We start from the raw sequence: 17,712 nt of genomic DNA on the forward strand, positions 1-17,712 counted from the left end.
GAGCCCATCTGAGTAGCAATTTCCTCTGTGAGCATGACAAAAATTTAGGCAGTGTGAAAGACAAGCACAAAAATTATAGACGGCATCTGGTGTTGCACCTCGATCTTTTCCAGTCGAGAGACACTTGAAGATAACCATTCGTAGATCCAGTCCCTCCTGCAGCCAGATCTTATCCATGATCTTAATCATCTGTAAAGCCAACATATCTTGTCGCAGATCTTCTCCAACCTTAATGGAAATACAGAAGTTAAACAGAAACACGATATGCTTTCAGCAGAACTGAACTGGAGATCTGAATTGCTTTACATTTTAAGTGCAGGATACATTACCTGCTTATTTCCTTACAGCTACGCATGTAGATAGAGAGACTACAAGCTAAGATTTCACATGCAGTATGCTGACTTTCACATTTTACAACCTGTTCAGATGTTACTTAGCTTCTGAAACTGTAATGTTTAAAGATATCTTATGAAAATGCTACATCTCTTCTTATCCCTTTTTATAATTAAAGCTTATGGCTTCTCTCTGAGAAGACGTGACAGTACAGTTTTCCCTGGAATACCTGTCCTCAAAAGAGAGTAGCAGTAACTCCTACCACTACCAGTCCTCCCACACAGCTTTAAAGAAGTATTAAGCAGTTATGATAGATGCATCATGTGTAAGATACATTTTTTTTCCCACCCAAAGAGGAAATTTTGTGGATACTTGCAAGATTCTGAAACATTCATTTATGTGGTATCATGCCAGCACTCGGCTGGAAGTTTCCTGTTGTACAGTTACGAAATTGAGCTGCTTTCTGAAAAAAGTAGCCATTTTCAGACATCTCTTTCTAATTGTGGAACTGATGAGATGGTTTTAGATATACAAGAACAAGCTTACAAAGTATATAAGCTTACTGATCTATGCTGAAGTTAATCATTCTTTGATTGGTATCAACTACCATTTAACATTTTTCCAACACACGTGTAAGGCCTACCTTAAACATCACATTAATCTCTTCTCCCAGAGGGTCTGCATTTATCAGTGCAATTTTCAGAGGCACTGCATTGGAACTGAAGAAGGAACACGCCTACAAGAAGATTCAGTGTTACTACTCAAAAAGGACTAGCACAGCTAGTTCAGGAAACGTGACATTCTGACAACAAGCACGTATGACACAATGTGCATATTCAGACTAAAAACATTGCAATTGTGGCAAATGTGTTTCCTTTGAACAAAGGGCCCTTTGGCTGCTATTTGTTCAATTCCTGTACAAAAGCCAACAGTTCAGCACAGTAATGTTTTGTACTAAATAGAAGAATGAGTAAAACATGCATAAATATTTTACCAGCAACTTTTTAAAACTTAAGACTATAAGAACTGGATATTTGTGTCTTTCACTATATTCTGATTTATCTGTTTTCAAGTACATGTTCATGATTTAATTATAAACACGTGTAATAGAGAAGGAAAGCAGAAGAAACTCTGTGTTTACACTGGATTAAATCCCATGCTCACGGACCTTTAGGTACTCAGTTATGCACAATGATATAATCAAGACTGTCAAAGCAACAGTCAAACTTTGCAGAGCTCAGCAAAAAAATAATTTTGTCAGCTTCTACAATATCATTGGTTGGATTTTTATAATGAAATAAAGCTACTGTCTGCTTCCCTGGCACAAGCAGTAACAGGCACATTCACTGATTTCATGGTATTCACTCACTGTTTTATCTTTACAGCGTCATTCACTTTTCTCTTTTGATTACTACTGGAAACAAGACCTTTTCATACATTTCCTCTCCTACTGCCACAATTACTGGTCTCAAAGCAGAAAAAGTCTGAAGAAATAATCACTGTTAATTATTTATTAACAGTACCTTTCCTTGGTTTAAGTATTTATATAATTTTTCTTAATTTTACTCTCTCTTTCAATCAGAATTTTTTTAATTAAAACTCTCCAACTAATGTAAAGACCTTTCAAGAAAGTAAATTAATTTTGCTATTTGCAAAAGCTTTGCCTATATGTAACTTTGACAAAAAAAAAAAACCCTATACCTTAATATTTAGTTCTTTTGCCACAAGACTGGGATTGAGAGGCAAACGGCATTTGTTCTTCAAGAAGAATGACTGCACACGTTCCATTCCACTTTGTAAGGCAGTCTGCAAACAAACAAAATAATTCAGCTGATAATTCCTAACTGGAGCATCTGTGGGAAACTTCTGGGCAAAGTTACCCTGAAACACATCACAGCCCGTATTTTAGCTTCTCAGCATCAAAGGAATCAAAAGATGTTACAACTGCTTTACCTATTAAACTTACTGTATAAGTAACTTACTGTATAAACTTAGCAGTACAATATTAATACCACTCTTTTTTTCTTCTAACTAAAACAGATACTCTCTATCAAAATGTTAGCTTGTAATTAGCACGTAAGTAGGTATTCTGTTCTTTCACACAGCTGGATCATTCCTCAGCAGTAATAGCTTTAAATCCAAATCCAGCTTAGCATACACAGAAATCATTCTTCTTTCTATCCCATCACCTCACACAATCTTATGCTTCAATTGACAAGAAATTTGACAGACATTGACTTATTTAAATCATTAGCTTGCTAAAAGTCAGAGAGAGACTCACAGATCTTCCTACATATTTTATATATATAATTTTATCAAATTTGGACTAAAAACGTAATTGAGTGAATTTCTTTGAGAGTAAACTCAGTTTTATCTTCTGTAACAATACTAACATTTAATATACATACCTGTCGACCAGATACACTTGTTTGCTTTACTTTTTCTGCTACCATTCCAAAAAGCAGCACCAGCCTGGTCTGTTTCTCCAGCTCTTCTCTCAGTCCTTTCCCACAGACTGAAAGAAAGGCTCCAAGAATTTGCTCATATCTTACGCCAAACTTTGGATCATATAATGTATCCTTAAGAAGCCTGAAATAAAAGACTTGAATTAAATTTTCACATAGAAGATACTGTGAACAATGCAGTACTAAAACAGTTATTTAGTTTAATGAATAGGTATTATAAACATACAAGTATATGGTAGAGAAGTTAAGTTTGTACTTTGCAGGGGCACTGTTTCTTCACAAAAAAAAAACAACAAAACAACAGGATTTGTATTTTTTCTGCTTTCGATTTTATGTATCATGCATTATTATGAACCTACATATTAAGACAGAGTATTTTTTCTGAAAATACTGCTCTTATAACAAACATTACACACATAATGGAACAGATAGTATCTTACCAGTAAAGGTAGTGTGCTATTCGAATATTTCCCAATGCCCGAGCCAAAAGAAATTTGACAAGAGCACTGTCCAGGTAGGTTTCATACTTCAATGCCTAAATGAAAAGAAAATGAAATAAATTGGGTCTAAACTTAATTCCAGATGAAAACAGATGTTATGACTAGGGCACTGATAGAACCATAACAAACTGAGGGGATACTCACAGAGCAGCCATCTACTTACATTGTTTGCCACCCAGTGCATTAGTTGAGGTTTTATATAGACTTACGCAATTGCACTTCCACGACTAGTGGCCAGGGACTCCTTTGCATTTTCAAGAGCAAAAGATTACAACTATGGTGTCAATGGTAAATCTTACCTGCACAAACTGAGGGAGGAAATCTGTTAATTCATCGTCGCTTAATGTTTCTATCCAGTTCACAGCTGTATTTCGCACCTCCTGATCAGCAAACCTAGAAAGTCACCACAAATCCACATTAAGTTTATTGTGCTTGCGTGACACACAAACAAAACTTGACTCTGTTTTCTTACTTTGAATCAAGTAGTTCCAGTGCAGCTAAAGGTGATAAAGGAGGCCACTGCTGAAGTAATGAATATATTTCTGGAAGACTTGCCCAGTCCCAGTGTGGGGCACTAGCCAGTATTTTTGGTAAGCTATTAGTATGACTATGACAATAATGTCTCCTCTCCCACAAAAATTCTTTATCTTCTTTTGATAGCCTGCAAACAAAAGAATTTCAGTTTGTAGTGCAAGTTGAAGAACACCACACACATAACCCCAATGCGTCACCGTATACAATTTTACACTAAATTACATGACTTGTAAAATGGCTACTTCCTCCATAAAGGTCTAAAGAGGAGCCAAAGCAAATCTCAAACATCATGGAAACAGTTGTTCAAAGCTGTGATTTGCACGAAGCCAGAATAGATTTTAGTGAAGTCAGAAAAAAAACAAACAGGCAGTTAACATTAGGTTGGTGCAGATGACTAGGAAAACCTGTTAGAAATGTTTTCGTGACTATGAACAGCCTCCACTGAAACTGCCAACTCTTCTTACCACTGAAGAAATACCAAGTGGGAACAGGCATAAACAACAGACAGTCAGAGTAGTAGGAGAATATTACAGCACTAGCTGCAGAGAATACAAACAAATTTATCAAGTCAGCAGCATTATTTTACAGGTTTTGTTCAATCTCTTGATTAAATCTCCACAGATCTTCAAAAATACAATATAAGCATAATAAATAATCTCAAGAATAAATGAGCATTCTACACTCTAGCTGCACACTGTCATTGTACAAACAGACCAGAGCTACAAAGAGATGAACGTACCCAATAGTGTTATCCCTCGAGAGAATGGCAAGGAGACGTTCTCTCAGTGGTTTTTCTAATGCTTCTATGGAATGATGCACAGTAGTCTTTGCAGCTTGAGGAATTTTATATTCAATATCAAAAGCATGGGAGGGAAAATCAACCTAAAAAAAAAAAAACAACCCAACAACCTCCTAAGAAAAGTGCAGAGAGCTTCCCCTTCCAGCAGCATCAGGTTTTTGGGAATCTCAGCTCCTTAGTTCTGCGTGTATAATAGTTTTCAGGCATGGTTACTGATTTTTATTCCCAATCTTACTTCTTCTACATAACTACTGTCCTTAACTGTATGACAACTGCATTGTTTTACAATCCAATCTTGGAGTTGGGAATTAATACAAGAACTACTAAAAACCCCACACCAAGTGGCTTCAATCTAATCATCACCTCTAATGACATGTTGGGACTGTGAAGCCATGCCTAACATGGTACCTTCTCTTAGGGAAATCTGAACACTGAATTGAGGACGAGAGGCACTTGCATTCTGTAAAGAAACTGGAATTGCTACCATTTGTCCCAAGAAATTCCTCTTTCACACACATCTCTATGGACTGTGTTTCAAAAGATATTCTCTGTCAGTACTGATAAGTAGATATCTAAGACCAAGGCATTTCCAATTTTTTTCAACTTCACCAGAGTGACTGTAAATGCATATGTTTACAGCAGCTTTCCATTCTTTGTCCTTAAAGTTTAGTAACTGCTATTCTATGCTGGCTAACAAATATGATTTAATATTTACACTTTCCCCAAAACAATCTATTACCACTCCTGTAAAAATTAGTCACAATATTCACAAAAATGGAGTCAGGACAAATCAGAATCATATATAACCTGCAGTACTATTCTTCCCATATTTTCTTTCTTACTGGCCATCCCTGAAGCATGACTCGGATGTAACGAGGTCCAGAGTTGCAGGAGCTTTGTCCCACAAGACAGCAATCTGAGAGAAAAAGCACATAGAGGTATTATGTCACAATCTGTTTGCTTCAACAGTATTATTTATTAAAATACCATCTGACAAAGCCCAATGATTGCTATGAAGAAAACAAGTTGGACATATTAAAGCCTATCTATGACTTTTTATTCTTCCCTCGGTTTAGTTAGCTACAGTTTTTAGCTCCTGCCCACTAGCAACACTACCTCCAACTGCAACTAAAATATTTGCCTCATGTCTTTAATTACACAAATCTGGACTTAATTTCTCTAGACTGTTAGCATATTAGACTCTAGCAACTCTACAGCTGCCCTATACAGGCCATTCAGCATTCTCTTGTGCAACACACCTTACTGCAGCACTCTACATAAACAGAAAATACAGATCTCTCCCCAGGCTAACCACTATGACAATACAGTGCAGCATGAAATAAGACTAATTCTGCAACTTAAGTTAAAATAAAAATGATGTTTGTAATCACATATTATTAAATGTGGCATTTAGGAGACCAAAGGAAAATATTTAGATAGAAGACTGAAAGAAAGATCATTTGTGAAAACAGATTGAGTTCTCAGTGGAGACAGAAAGCTATTTTCGCAGTGCAGGAAAGCCTAAACTGCTACATAGCTGCAGCCTTTTGGAATGATCAGCATAGAAAAGCAGAAATAGAACAAACAGAGCGCCGTGGAGAAGCAAAAAATGCAAAACACACGTAAAGACATAAGCAGTATAGACTAGTAAGAGACCAAGAAAGACTGTGGGACTTTGTTGACAAGTAGATAATATGAGCTTCTAGTAGGATCTGGAAGTCAGAATCACTTACAAAAATAAAATTCCAAGCGTAATTCCCAAAGTTGTTTTGCAACGCTGTGATCATTTCTGTAACATTATGCCTAATTGTGGTATCCACGGTTCAAGCTTATTTATTGAAGTTTCATGAACCAGCTACCAGAGCAATTAGCATTTTGGAATACATCCAGTAATGGAAGTTTCAAGGAGAAGGAAAAATCCAGGAACGCTTAATTGAGGAAAATTATAGAAAACTTTCCATTTTAAGTGATAAAAGAGCACAAGAGGATCTGCAACTGCACTTGAAGAAATACCAGAGAGATCTCCGTTACTTTTACAGGTTAATAGCAGGAATGGTTTGCTCTGCCTATTTGTGAAAGTACATATGTATTTTAAAATATACATATGTTTTAAAATACACATCTTTTAAAACTTTGTAATATAGTATTTTGATTTTCTTTCTTGCTGGATTATTTATTACCATTCAATTGTCAGACTAGAAAAATTCATCTTTCCAGAAGGTAAGATACATTTAATCAAACTTAATCCTTTGGTAGTTTGGTTCCTACCCATATAAACTTACTGAAACACACAGCATCAAATATTTTACAGCCAAGACAGAGATAACTCTAAAAAAAATAGTACTTATAAATACTGCAGACTTCAGATTAAAAGTATTTTATCTATAATAGTTCGAGCCATCACCATATCTAGAGCTACAAACAGAAGTGAGTGAAGAAGTTAGTTTTCCTATCTCAAAACAGTTTCTGGCAGATTTCTTATCCAGTGACAGGGAAGGATAGTACATTTACCTGCTGTCAGGATTCTGCTCTATTTTGCACTGCACTCGACACTATTCCTACTGAATCCATTGCTTGCTGTAAACACTTTCTTTTGCATTCTCTATCACTCATGTACTGGCTGTCTGCACTTTATCTGCTAAAATATATATGAATAACAACTGAACTGCCTCTGGCCAACATAACATACTTTTAAAATTCATGAAATGCCACACTCATCAAGACTGCATTCTTTCAATGAAGAAGGAAGGCTATCAATTCAGCAGGTAGTGATGTCCATTGATACTTAAACCACGGATGATTTAGAAGTAACAGATCCTGATCTGAATGTCAGTGGATTCCTTGAAGGAATTCATTAATGTTGTGATTACATCCTCAGCTGCTGCATGCTTACAAACCTTGGTGCTAAGATGACCTCTTTTGGTCCACATTTTCATGGGTCAGCAGTAGTATTACCAACATTTTAATTCAAACATTCAACATGCCCCTGCAGGCAAGTTTTCCACCAGTTAAAAGAAAATACCAAAACGTATTTAACTGACAGTGTTATTTCTATATGAATACCCCTTAAGATTGCTGCCTTTGCCACTTTCTAATACATTCAGCAGCAAAGAAGCAGTTTCTATAATTACGGGAGCAAATTAAACTTTATATAGAATAAATCATATTATTAAGCTTACCCATATTTTGGATACTTACCGCCTAAAATCAAAAAGAGGTAGAGAAACCTGACCCAACATTTCAGGGCCCTTTCTCTGCTTATTTGAATCAGGAGAACTTCCACTACTTTGATTTAGGATTCCAAACAAAGTCAGACATAAGACTGATTCCAAAGGCAGTTGTGAAATCTGGATGGGGAAAATTATTCTATAAAATAAAAGCATTGAAATAAATCAGTTGTAGAAGGAAAACCAATTATTAGTAAATTACAGGCTTGTCATTCATATAATCAGTCAATGCCTTTTGCTTTCAAATTACCGAAGGACAAATGCTAAACTTTTGTGCAATTACATTCCACTCTAATATCTTCTGCACCAACAGTTCATAAAATCTGCTAAACTACAATTCTGTATGGTAGCTAGATTTAGAACAACCCTTTTTAATAGGCAGTAGAACAAGCCTCTTTAATCTTCTTCTATTAAATCACATTCCTTGCACAGAACGGCACAACCCAGCATAACCTGTCTTCCCACTCTGCTCACTACCAGGACCATACAATTCTGTGCTAGCCACCTCCTCAACTCTCACATCTGACTGGAGAGCAAGCTGACAACAGTTTCCCATTCCAATGAAACAATCCCTTAAGAACTACTGTAAGTTAAATTCACCAAACAGTACAAAGCTGGCAACCATAAAGGTTGCAGCTGAGGAGTATACACCTCACTGTATAATTCCAACCCAGAGTTTTGTTGACACCTTCTCACTGCTTGAAGTGTTCTTTAATTTTCTGTAACTTATAGACTGATTTTTTTGGTATGTATTCACAGCATATTACTAAGCCAGTTAGACTATAGAACACCCAAACTATATTAAACAGCTTACAAGCAATCTGTCTAACATCTTTCACTTCAATGCACTATCTCTTGTCAGCAAAAGATCTGACAATCAATTCATTGCATCATAAAAAAAAAGGTAGTCCAAGCAGTATCAGCTGTCAGGTATTTCAGAACCTGGAGCTTTCATTTCTGGTCTACGATAATTTGTCCCTGCAGGCTTTTAGAGTATTATTCGGAGTCCATCTCTGAGCTTTAAAAATTGTCAGGAAACAAGGTATAGGGCAACATGGAACTCACCTGACTCTTCAATAATGACAGACTGCCTCATACTACTAAGTCAAAAAGAGTAAGTGTGTATAGTGAAAAATATTTTCCCCTCTCAGACATTAACTGCCGTTCTGTGTCTCTTCTCTGCATGCCCTTCCTTCTACCTTTCTACTCTCTTTCCCTGCTCCAAAAAGAGAAATCCAGCTTAAGTAGCTCAAAACATTCTCATATGCTATAGACAGATTAAGCACTTCTGCATCTGATCTCTTTATAGAAATACTTTAAATTAGATTTATAAATTAGATACAAAATTGCTGTGATATATTTGGAACAAAAAACTATTCATCATCAATGTCAATAGAAGTCAGCTTCTTTTCTTCCCTATTTAGAAAATCTGAGAACTGCTCAAAAAACAAGCTTTATTCATCATTCCTTAAGCAGTGCAAGCCATTCCCATTACAAGGAATCCTACAATCTTCCCAACTCATTATAGTTGTACTCTATAAATACACTGGCATAGGGCAATTGTCCAGCATTTCCATTCCCACTTTTAAAATGAGAGGTCAAATACCATTCAGAATAATATTTCTGATTTTGGTCACAAGCCTCACATGCTGTTCTTTCAACACTTCGGGTAGAACTAGGAGCAAGAGTTGACTGAATGAGTGCATTCAGCAGTTAGGTAGGTATAGCTAAGAAAACCAACCTATTTTGCAGGGGCAGTTAGTATTGTGAAGTCACTTACAGTTCATCCCATTTAATCAAGTAGAAGAAGTTCTTGTATGCGCCAGCCTTCTTGGACTGAACAGGTTTGAAGAGATCTTTTCCATTATGGGTCAAAGAACAAATCAAGTAGTATTTTTCAAAACTGGACAAAGAACAAAGTAAAGTAAACAAAAAAGAACTCCATAAAGGGATGATTTTCTACAACTGGAAAATTACTTACTTGGATACCCAATCAGGAGAAATTCTATGTGCAGCAAATATTGTGAACTGGAGATGTTCTGTGGCAGTCCACGCTTCCTTGGTAGTGTTATCTTTTGGAGAAACTGCTGCAGAACTGCTGCTACATGAATTCATGTGGAGTCGCAGAAGGGCCTCAACTGCTCTTGTCAACAGGTCTATACTCACTTTCAGAGGACTTTCAGGCTGCAGCGAGCCTAAATTGCAAGTGATCTTTAATGCATATCTTCCTTAAAATAGTAACCTTGAAGTCACTTTTAATAAAACTGAAGAACTCTACTCACCAGACGAGCTCTTGCTAGAATCATCGCCACATTTCAGGGATACCTACACAGTAAGTCAGAGTAAATTCCAATACCAAGAAACCTACCCTTAAGAATCAACTTGATCAGAAATTATTAAACATCTGAATTAGGACCATGTTTGTGTTCATTTAATACATCTTTTTATTCAATTGAAGTTCCTCATGATAACTGACAGTGTGACAAGTTCTACATCATGCAGAAATTATTCACCAAGTTCAAAACCTTTTGTTAGGTCACATATCCTGACATATCTTACAAGGCTCAGTACATTGGAATATTGCTCAGAGTACTCAAGCTTCTCTCAGTAGAGAGAAAACTTGGGGCTGTTAGAGATGAGAGCAGAAGCCAGTAGCTTAATTATGTATCAATTCAAGCTCAAATAGCTGTTTTGGAAAGGCATCTTTTGTAGGAGCAGTTAAGATAAAAAAAAAAAGTCAGACTGAGGAAGCTGAGCAGTAGGTATTGCCAATATCTGTTGTTCCTTGGTCTGCTCAGATGGGAGTCTAAACATGATACAGTACTACCGCAGTGTCTGGCCTCATCAAGGACGCTGCTGAAGTCTGCAGGCGTCAAACTAATCATGGGAATTTACTCCCTTCAAGTAAGGAAGGACTTCATACCAAATTCAACTTCTGATAAGAACTAAAACTTCTAATGAAAACTGAATTGGTAACTTAAAGGAAAACTTTGAATTCCTAAAAGCTGAGACAACTGTCACAACTGCAGAAGAACGAAAGCTCTACCTACATCTTCCATGCATTAACTGAACAAGTTGTCAACATAAAGTTACGTCAAAAGCTTTAAACTTTCATCTTTAAAAGAAAAAAAAAAAAAAAGGCAGAAACTTCATATATCTTGAATTTCCCTAACCTTTCACATAAATATTCTGCATTTCTCTGCAAGAGAACAGTTGGTAACAGCTGTATTTATTCAGTCTATGATTTTGCAAGATTTCAGCTTAGTATTACAAATACATAACTAAACTGTAGACAACAACAACAACAAAAAAAACGCAAGAAAACAGCACAGGAATCACAATTCCTTTTAATATGGCCTGAAATAGCATTATAAGACTATTTAGCTGTTTTATTTGCACATTCTTCCCTTTAGCGACTTTTTTTTCGAGTAATTGATATGAGACCAGCTGTGCTCAAGTTAACTGTAAGCCAATTCTATCATCAAAATCTGCACTGCTGGTAAGATTTCATTTTCGTCCATATGCTCAGAAATCCAGCGATGGGACTGCTAGTGTTTTAACATGACACTGCTTTTCATATAAGTACTGCACAAAAAAACCCCAAAACATTATGTTAATTCTTCATCTAAGCATTACTGCATTGATTTTAGAGGACAGCTGGATCTCCTTTGGTAATATTGAACAGCAGTTGCTGTGACCCAAATCTGTAGTTACAGAACTAGAAAAGAGTATTTTAAAAATACCTTCAAATTGGATTCCAAGTGATCACTACATTAACAGCAAATGACTGTTATAAAAAAACACTGAAACTATCAGGTAAAATAGCAATAAATATTAAAAAAAGAAAGAGAAAATATAATTCTTAATTGTTGCTAGTATTTGCAACTACCAAAGACTATGAAATGTTATCCTTTGGTTTTAAAAAGCACACCTCACAATGTAATTTATAGTGTACAAGTTTACCTCTGTGTCTTTAATCCTTGGAAGATTAACAGCCCTCCGCAGCTTCTTTACAGATTCTGTTATTGCAGGAGTTTCTACACCATCCAATGTTGAACAGATTTTTCTGACAGTCTTAATCAAGTGATCCACTGCTTTATGTTGGTTCTAATAAGAAATGTAAGAAAGAACAGACTGAGGTGGTCACTACTGCAAAACACAATATTGCTTTGTTACTTTTAAGAAAGAATTGCCAAGAAGATTTTATATGATGGTATGCATTTCTCAATTACGTTTACCTGTAGTTTAACAATGTGATTAAACAAAAAGCTGCCATACTGAAAACTTCCTTATAGCTCAGTTAGCAATGTCGTAAACATAGAGCTAGCACAGGGTGCAGCATGGTGCCCCAAGAATACAAAGATTTTTCCTTTAGCTCAAGGCAGATATTGTCCAACGAGATACTAAGCTCAAATTCCCATGTGATTTTTTTTAAAAAGCAGATTTAAAAAAAAGATATTCAAGGAGTGTGAGGAAAGAATCACACTAAAGAAAACGCTTCTCAATTTCAGTTCTTTTAAACACATAGATTCAAACTATATTTACACTATCTTCTAGTTTCTGTAACAGAACATATTTATCTTTTTGATAACCTTGAACCTACTGTTTGAAAAACACTGCTTGCAACTCTTTGCTGTGCATACTATTCAACCTAAATAGTCATTCGAAATCAAGGGTGAAAAGGAAGGGGAATTGTACACTTCAACATAACCTCCCAATATTCTCTTCAGAAAAAAAAAAAAAAAACCCTTCATTTAAATCCAAAGAATTATAGATTTTGTTTTAATATTAGCAGTCTTCATCTAAAATACATACGGATAATAAAAATATTTGCTTCAAAATAACGTCTCTGTTTTCTTTCTGAAGGCCTGAAGTATAGCTTCTGTTCACCATCACTTATGATCACTTAGAATAGGAGGAATTGGTGTAATATTCTCTTGCTAAGATATAAACTGATCCCTCCACACGCACACACTCTCATGTGACCTTCATTCAAATGGATAACAAAACAGCCATTTGAATAATGAAGTTTTTAGATTGGGAGTTACCTGGCAACAATTAACTTTGCACTGGTAAGAAAATAACCCTAGAAATTGGAAGATGCTGTAAATGTTTAAGCCTGCTTTCCAAGCTGATGACTTGAAGACAACAGCTGTTCAGCATATGAAAAGCAAAATCTCCACTACTATTTTCCTCACCAGCTCTCAAATTATTACAAGGACACTAGCTTACATTGGAATGTGTCCACAGATGCAAATTCAAAGGCTACCTATGAGTTATTTACTGAAGACCTCACCCTGCTTTGCTTTGATTAACGAACTTCAGCTACTGAATATGTACTGAAAGTCACTTCAGGAAGTAAAAAAAATTAAAAGCAATAATTCTTGATATTTGGACTTAGTTGTCGCCTACAAAATGCATCTCTCATCTTCAAAAAGACTCTGTAGACAGAGCAGAACATAAGTCTGAAGTGCAACCTTTTATATTTCTCACCTCAACATGTGAACAGTTAAATAAGCAATCGGAGGCAGCTGCAAGAGCAAAGTAACAAAAACATCATCATATTAAGGGGCAGTTAACATCTCACTCTTCTATAATAAGATCGCATTTGAAACTACCCTTGAGAATGTGGTTAAACATCAAGAGAATTGAAAAATCTGATGAACTAATGGTATTAAGGGAATATGTAAATAGTGGAGAGCAGCTTGTTGGGACTTGCATTCCTACAAAGTTAATAAACAGACTTAATTATAATACTTTTCATTTCCACCAAGTCTTTCATTTCAAGACTGCTCCTTATAGAAACTTTAAGAAACGTACTTCTTAAAGAAGCTATTCAAGGTTTCAGTCTCCAAGTTAAATTACCATCAGGAGTTAACCTAAGCTGGTTGTTGTGGTTTAACCTGGCAGGCAGCTCAGCATCACACTCCCATCACTCAGAGCATCGGTGTGCTATTAACACTGTTTCAGTGGAAACCAGGACACCAGAGGAGCAAAGTAGGTTATCTTCAGCTAGACTTTTGCATTTGGGAAATTACTTTATTTTACAGAAAGCTGTTTCAAGTTAGAGTGAAATACCCACTATTTTTGACTGTGTTTTTTTTAAATTAGTCCAGTTGCAGAGTAAGATGTTGTTATGCTTTCTGTAAAACTAACTTCTGTGTTCCAAACATGCAAATTCTACTATACACCTTACAGCTTAATTATATAGACTTGGATCTGTTGGCAGTGTATCACAAATAACGACAACTGACATAGTCAAGATACAGACCTTTTTCCCTAAATTCACCTTTTCCAGCATTTTTGAGGAAAAGGTTATTTTGCACCTTAGGACTGGGAAGACACACTGCCATTGCAGTGATTAGGTAATTATAAGATCACAGAAAAAGCCAGGAAGAAAATTTTAAAAAGCAATCTAAAAACCAATTATTCCAAATTCACATTTGACACCTTCTTCGGATCTCAGTTTTCCCAAGAACACCTGCAATTTCTTTTTTCCTCCAACTGCCTTATCAGTAAATATTCCCATGCTACTTTTGATTCAGTAATAATTTGCAATGACCTTACCTCGTTTTTCAGAGCTATTTCAGTTTGCTTATGATAGATATCAAGAAGCTCTTCAACAGAAGATCTGCAAGATACAGTAATTATTAAGCACATCTGTAAGAGCACTAAAATCTTGGTCAGAAATTCAGCATTAACTTGATAATGAAAAAAAACCCTACATATTACCTTATATTGGGTTCTCTGAAAGGCTTTTCTACTTTGTAGAGGTGTTTGGTTAGGTCTATGGGTGTTCTGTCATCTTCTTCCTGCAGTAAAATATTATCTATTGAGTATAGTTTCCAACTTCCTGTCATCTATAATAATGTTTTAGACATCTCGTTGTTAATGGAATAAAAGTGGAAAGACATGAAGTTATTTCTTCAAAATTGAAAAGAAATAACAGATAGCCTCCAAAAAAAGCTCACACTGAGACAGTGGAAAAGAAGAGAAACAGCTACTGAGTGTCCAACTCTGTTCCTCCCTCCCTTTCAGTTGTCAGATATATGTCTAATTTAAGTCAAAAACTGTCTTCAGCTTATCTTCAACTCCGAAATCTGCTGCTTCCCTTTAAGGCCTTAAGTTTAGATAAAAAACTTGTGCATTTTTTCCAGCTGCAGTAATTGGTCTTATGACACATTATCCATGTTTCACATGCTCTTAGGAGAGGAGAACACAATTCCCAACATCATACAGATTTACTGATGGGTTAATTACAAAAGAAGATTTCATCTCAGATCCATCACCTTTAATGCAAACTCTCAAACTCTTTAAGATTAAATTGCTACTGCAGTTTAGAAGGTACTTACTGTTCGTGCCAGACCTCTGCAAATTTCAGTATGGGTCACGAGCTGCAGTTTAATTTCTGTATCCCATTTCCGACAGTTCTGAATGTATTCATGGCTTCCTACGCAGTGCTTACTGTAAAACAAATGAAAGCTATAGTTATTTACACCAAAAATATTCAGTGTTTTTCAGAGAACTCATGTGGAATATTAAATGCAACCTACTGAGCTCAAAATAAGGAAATGGTAAATGAGTTTCCACATCATACTGCTCAATCGCGTTTTTCTTCAGTGGAAGTTTTAGCACGCTACTACAGGTACCAGCATTTTTGCTAAAGCTCTTAACTGCTATGGTTAACACTGAAACCAAACATTCTAACCCAGAAAATGAATGGGGATTTGCCACTCAATCACTTTGGAAAAAAAAAAATTGGATTATTAGAATTTATCAGTAGATTTTTTTCCTGGTTATTGACATTTAAAGGACCTGAAAACTAAACCATCCATCTACAGAAATGCTTTAGAAGTCTGCATGTGAAGAAATTGTATTCCACACAACAGATAGCAGTTTAGAACAGATTTCTGAAAAGCTGTTGAGAATCTGTTGTATCCCACAGGAGCTCTAAAGACTTCTGTTCTTCATGCAAAATGTGTACCTACATTTTGAAGATTTCTACTTTCATGCATTTAATCATTAAAAATAAATTTGCCAGTAACTGTGCCATTAAAAAGTATGAAGTTAAACATGAACGAGAAAGACTTTGGCTTACTTCTGTAAAACTTCTTCTTGGCCACAGACTTTCAGGAAATAGCTGCCAATGTCCACTTCATTCAAGTCATCATGCACCCAGCAAAGTGCCTGCATTATTATAAGCTCAACAGGAGAGCTCACTGTTTAAAGAAATGACATCTAGAAGTTAAATATAGGTGTACTGCAAATGATGCTAAACATATTTAGAGTAGTTTGGGTACAGAGTAGCCATTTTTCAAGAAATACAAAACCACTTAACTCGCTATATATTTTGCAGGAGTTTTTACACAAGAAAAGCATTTAAATTTACTTTTTAATAAGATTGTCTTAAACAACAAAGATGACAAATGATTAAATGACTCTAGAGCGCTCTGAAGTTCAGAAACCATTATCTTAAAAGTTGATGACAGAACTTCTGTATTTGTGCTACTTTTGAGGAAATTAAAGCCCGCTGCAACAGAGAGAAATTGTACTGGAAATCTTTTCCCTTTTGATTTATCTAGAGCAGCTTTCACAATGAGATCAGATCAATGATCTTAGCAAGCATCATCAAGCTTTTGCAAAATACAACTCTTAACTACCAAAGCTTTTTTTATCAGGTATCAAATGTTTTGAAAGTCAATTTTCCTTTCTAACCAGCAAACACATAGCAAAAGAAATAACCTCAGTCAAGCCTTACATTCACTCTCCTACAGGTACCAGCTGTTGCTGCAGAAAGAGAAGACATGTTTTAACACAGAAAGCTTATTTAAAAAACATTCCTTACGCCTCCCTACCTACTTTCTGATTGCCTTTGAATCATCTGCCAATGATGTCAAAGTTCCTCAAAGTTCCCTAAAAAAACACTATACAGAAGCATTTATTTTTTTTTCAGCAGCACCCTCAGAGTTTTCTTTTTTTCCCATTGATCTAATCTTCTTAATTTTCTTACTCATAAGAGACTACTACTATGCTGGATGCACAGGTAAATCCAAACAATATTTTCTGTAAGAATACAAGTGCTTCATCTCACTATCAGATGACTTACTATAACCATAATAGTATTTGATGAATGAAAAATGAGTATAGCTTGACAACAAGTAACAGTAAGTTTGAACTCAGAACAGCAAAAAATATGGTGGATGATGGAATAAAAAGGTGCAGCAACAGCTTACAGCTTACGTGCTGTACTCATAGGCTCTGTTTAAGGTCTCTGCTTAAGGTCTGTCAGTGTTGTGAAGCATTACAAACTAACTGGAGACGTTACCACCTTTTTACCCCCTCTATCTTATTGAAAGATAATCATTTCTTTCTGACACATGACTGCTCAAGTAGGCTTGTACTTCCCTGTACAGTCTAATAAACAGATCAAAAGGTACACTCCAATGAACTCAGCAGTTGGCCTGTTTCCCCCCTCTACACACTGAGCCATAAGAACAGTGAAAAGCTACAGTTCCATCTGAGCAGGACTGAAAGCCATAATGAAGCTACTCCAGCATTAGGAAGCTAAAATATGCAAGAATTTACCAAGAAAAGGTGGACTTAAAGAAAGAGGACAACTTTAAACACACCTATGTCTAGTAACAGTATATGCTACAGTGCATGTAGATGTCTACAAATGCTAGGGATGAAAGATTTGAAGTTTATTGGTGATGTCTCAGCATGAGAAAAAAGGGATGTCAGCAGACAGTACAAAGAATGAGGCACAGGTGAGGCTAGGAATAAACCACATTCCAAGGTTTCACTAATTTCTAGAAACAAAGGGCCACAGCTATAACAATTCTTTACATTACTAA

At 35.9% G+C, this 17,712-nt stretch overlaps 1 protein-coding gene across 4 annotated transcripts in view; it reads right to left on the bottom strand.

Annotated features, from left to right (window-relative positions):
• PIK3C2A (phosphatidylinositol-4-phosphate 3-kinase catalytic subunit type 2 alpha) overlaps positions 1-17,712 on the bottom strand; it is a 60,990-nt gene that overhangs the window by 9,778 nt on the left and 33,500 nt on the right. For all 4 annotated transcript variants that reach the window (XM_042813289.1, XM_042813292.1, XM_042813288.1 and 1 more), the window contains exons 5-22: positions 15,957-16,077; positions 15,211-15,322; positions 14,591-14,670; positions 14,426-14,489; positions 11,822-11,965; positions 10,141-10,183; positions 9,840-10,053; positions 9,639-9,761; positions 7,830-7,997; positions 5,439-5,547; positions 4,572-4,714; positions 3,771-3,959; positions 3,598-3,691; positions 3,239-3,333; positions 2,742-2,922; positions 2,035-2,139; positions 977-1,069; positions 99-228 (exon numbers count right to left, since the gene is read on the bottom strand). In XM_042813289.1, coding sequence (XP_042669223.1) covers positions 99-228; positions 977-1,069; positions 2,035-2,139; positions 2,742-2,922; positions 3,239-3,333; positions 3,598-3,691; positions 3,771-3,959; positions 4,572-4,714; positions 5,439-5,547; positions 7,830-7,997; positions 9,639-9,761; positions 9,840-10,053; positions 10,141-10,183; positions 11,822-11,965; positions 14,426-14,489; positions 14,591-14,670; positions 15,211-15,322; positions 15,957-16,077 — 2,208 coding nt within the window. The remainder of the gene's footprint in view (positions 1-98; positions 229-976; positions 1,070-2,034; positions 2,140-2,741; positions 2,923-3,238; positions 3,334-3,597; positions 3,692-3,770; positions 3,960-4,571; positions 4,715-5,438; positions 5,548-7,829; positions 7,998-9,638; positions 9,762-9,839; positions 10,054-10,140; positions 10,184-11,821; positions 11,966-14,425; positions 14,490-14,590; positions 14,671-15,210; positions 15,323-15,956; positions 16,078-17,712) is intronic.

This window comes from Centrocercus urophasianus, unplaced genomic scaffold, assembly GCF_019232065.1.
Source record: "Centrocercus urophasianus isolate 14NV4802_14NV808 unplaced genomic scaffold, USGS_Curo_1.0 seq_14, whole genome shotgun sequence".
Classification (NCBI taxonomy): domain Eukaryota; kingdom Metazoa; phylum Chordata; class Aves; order Galliformes; family Phasianidae; genus Centrocercus; species Centrocercus urophasianus.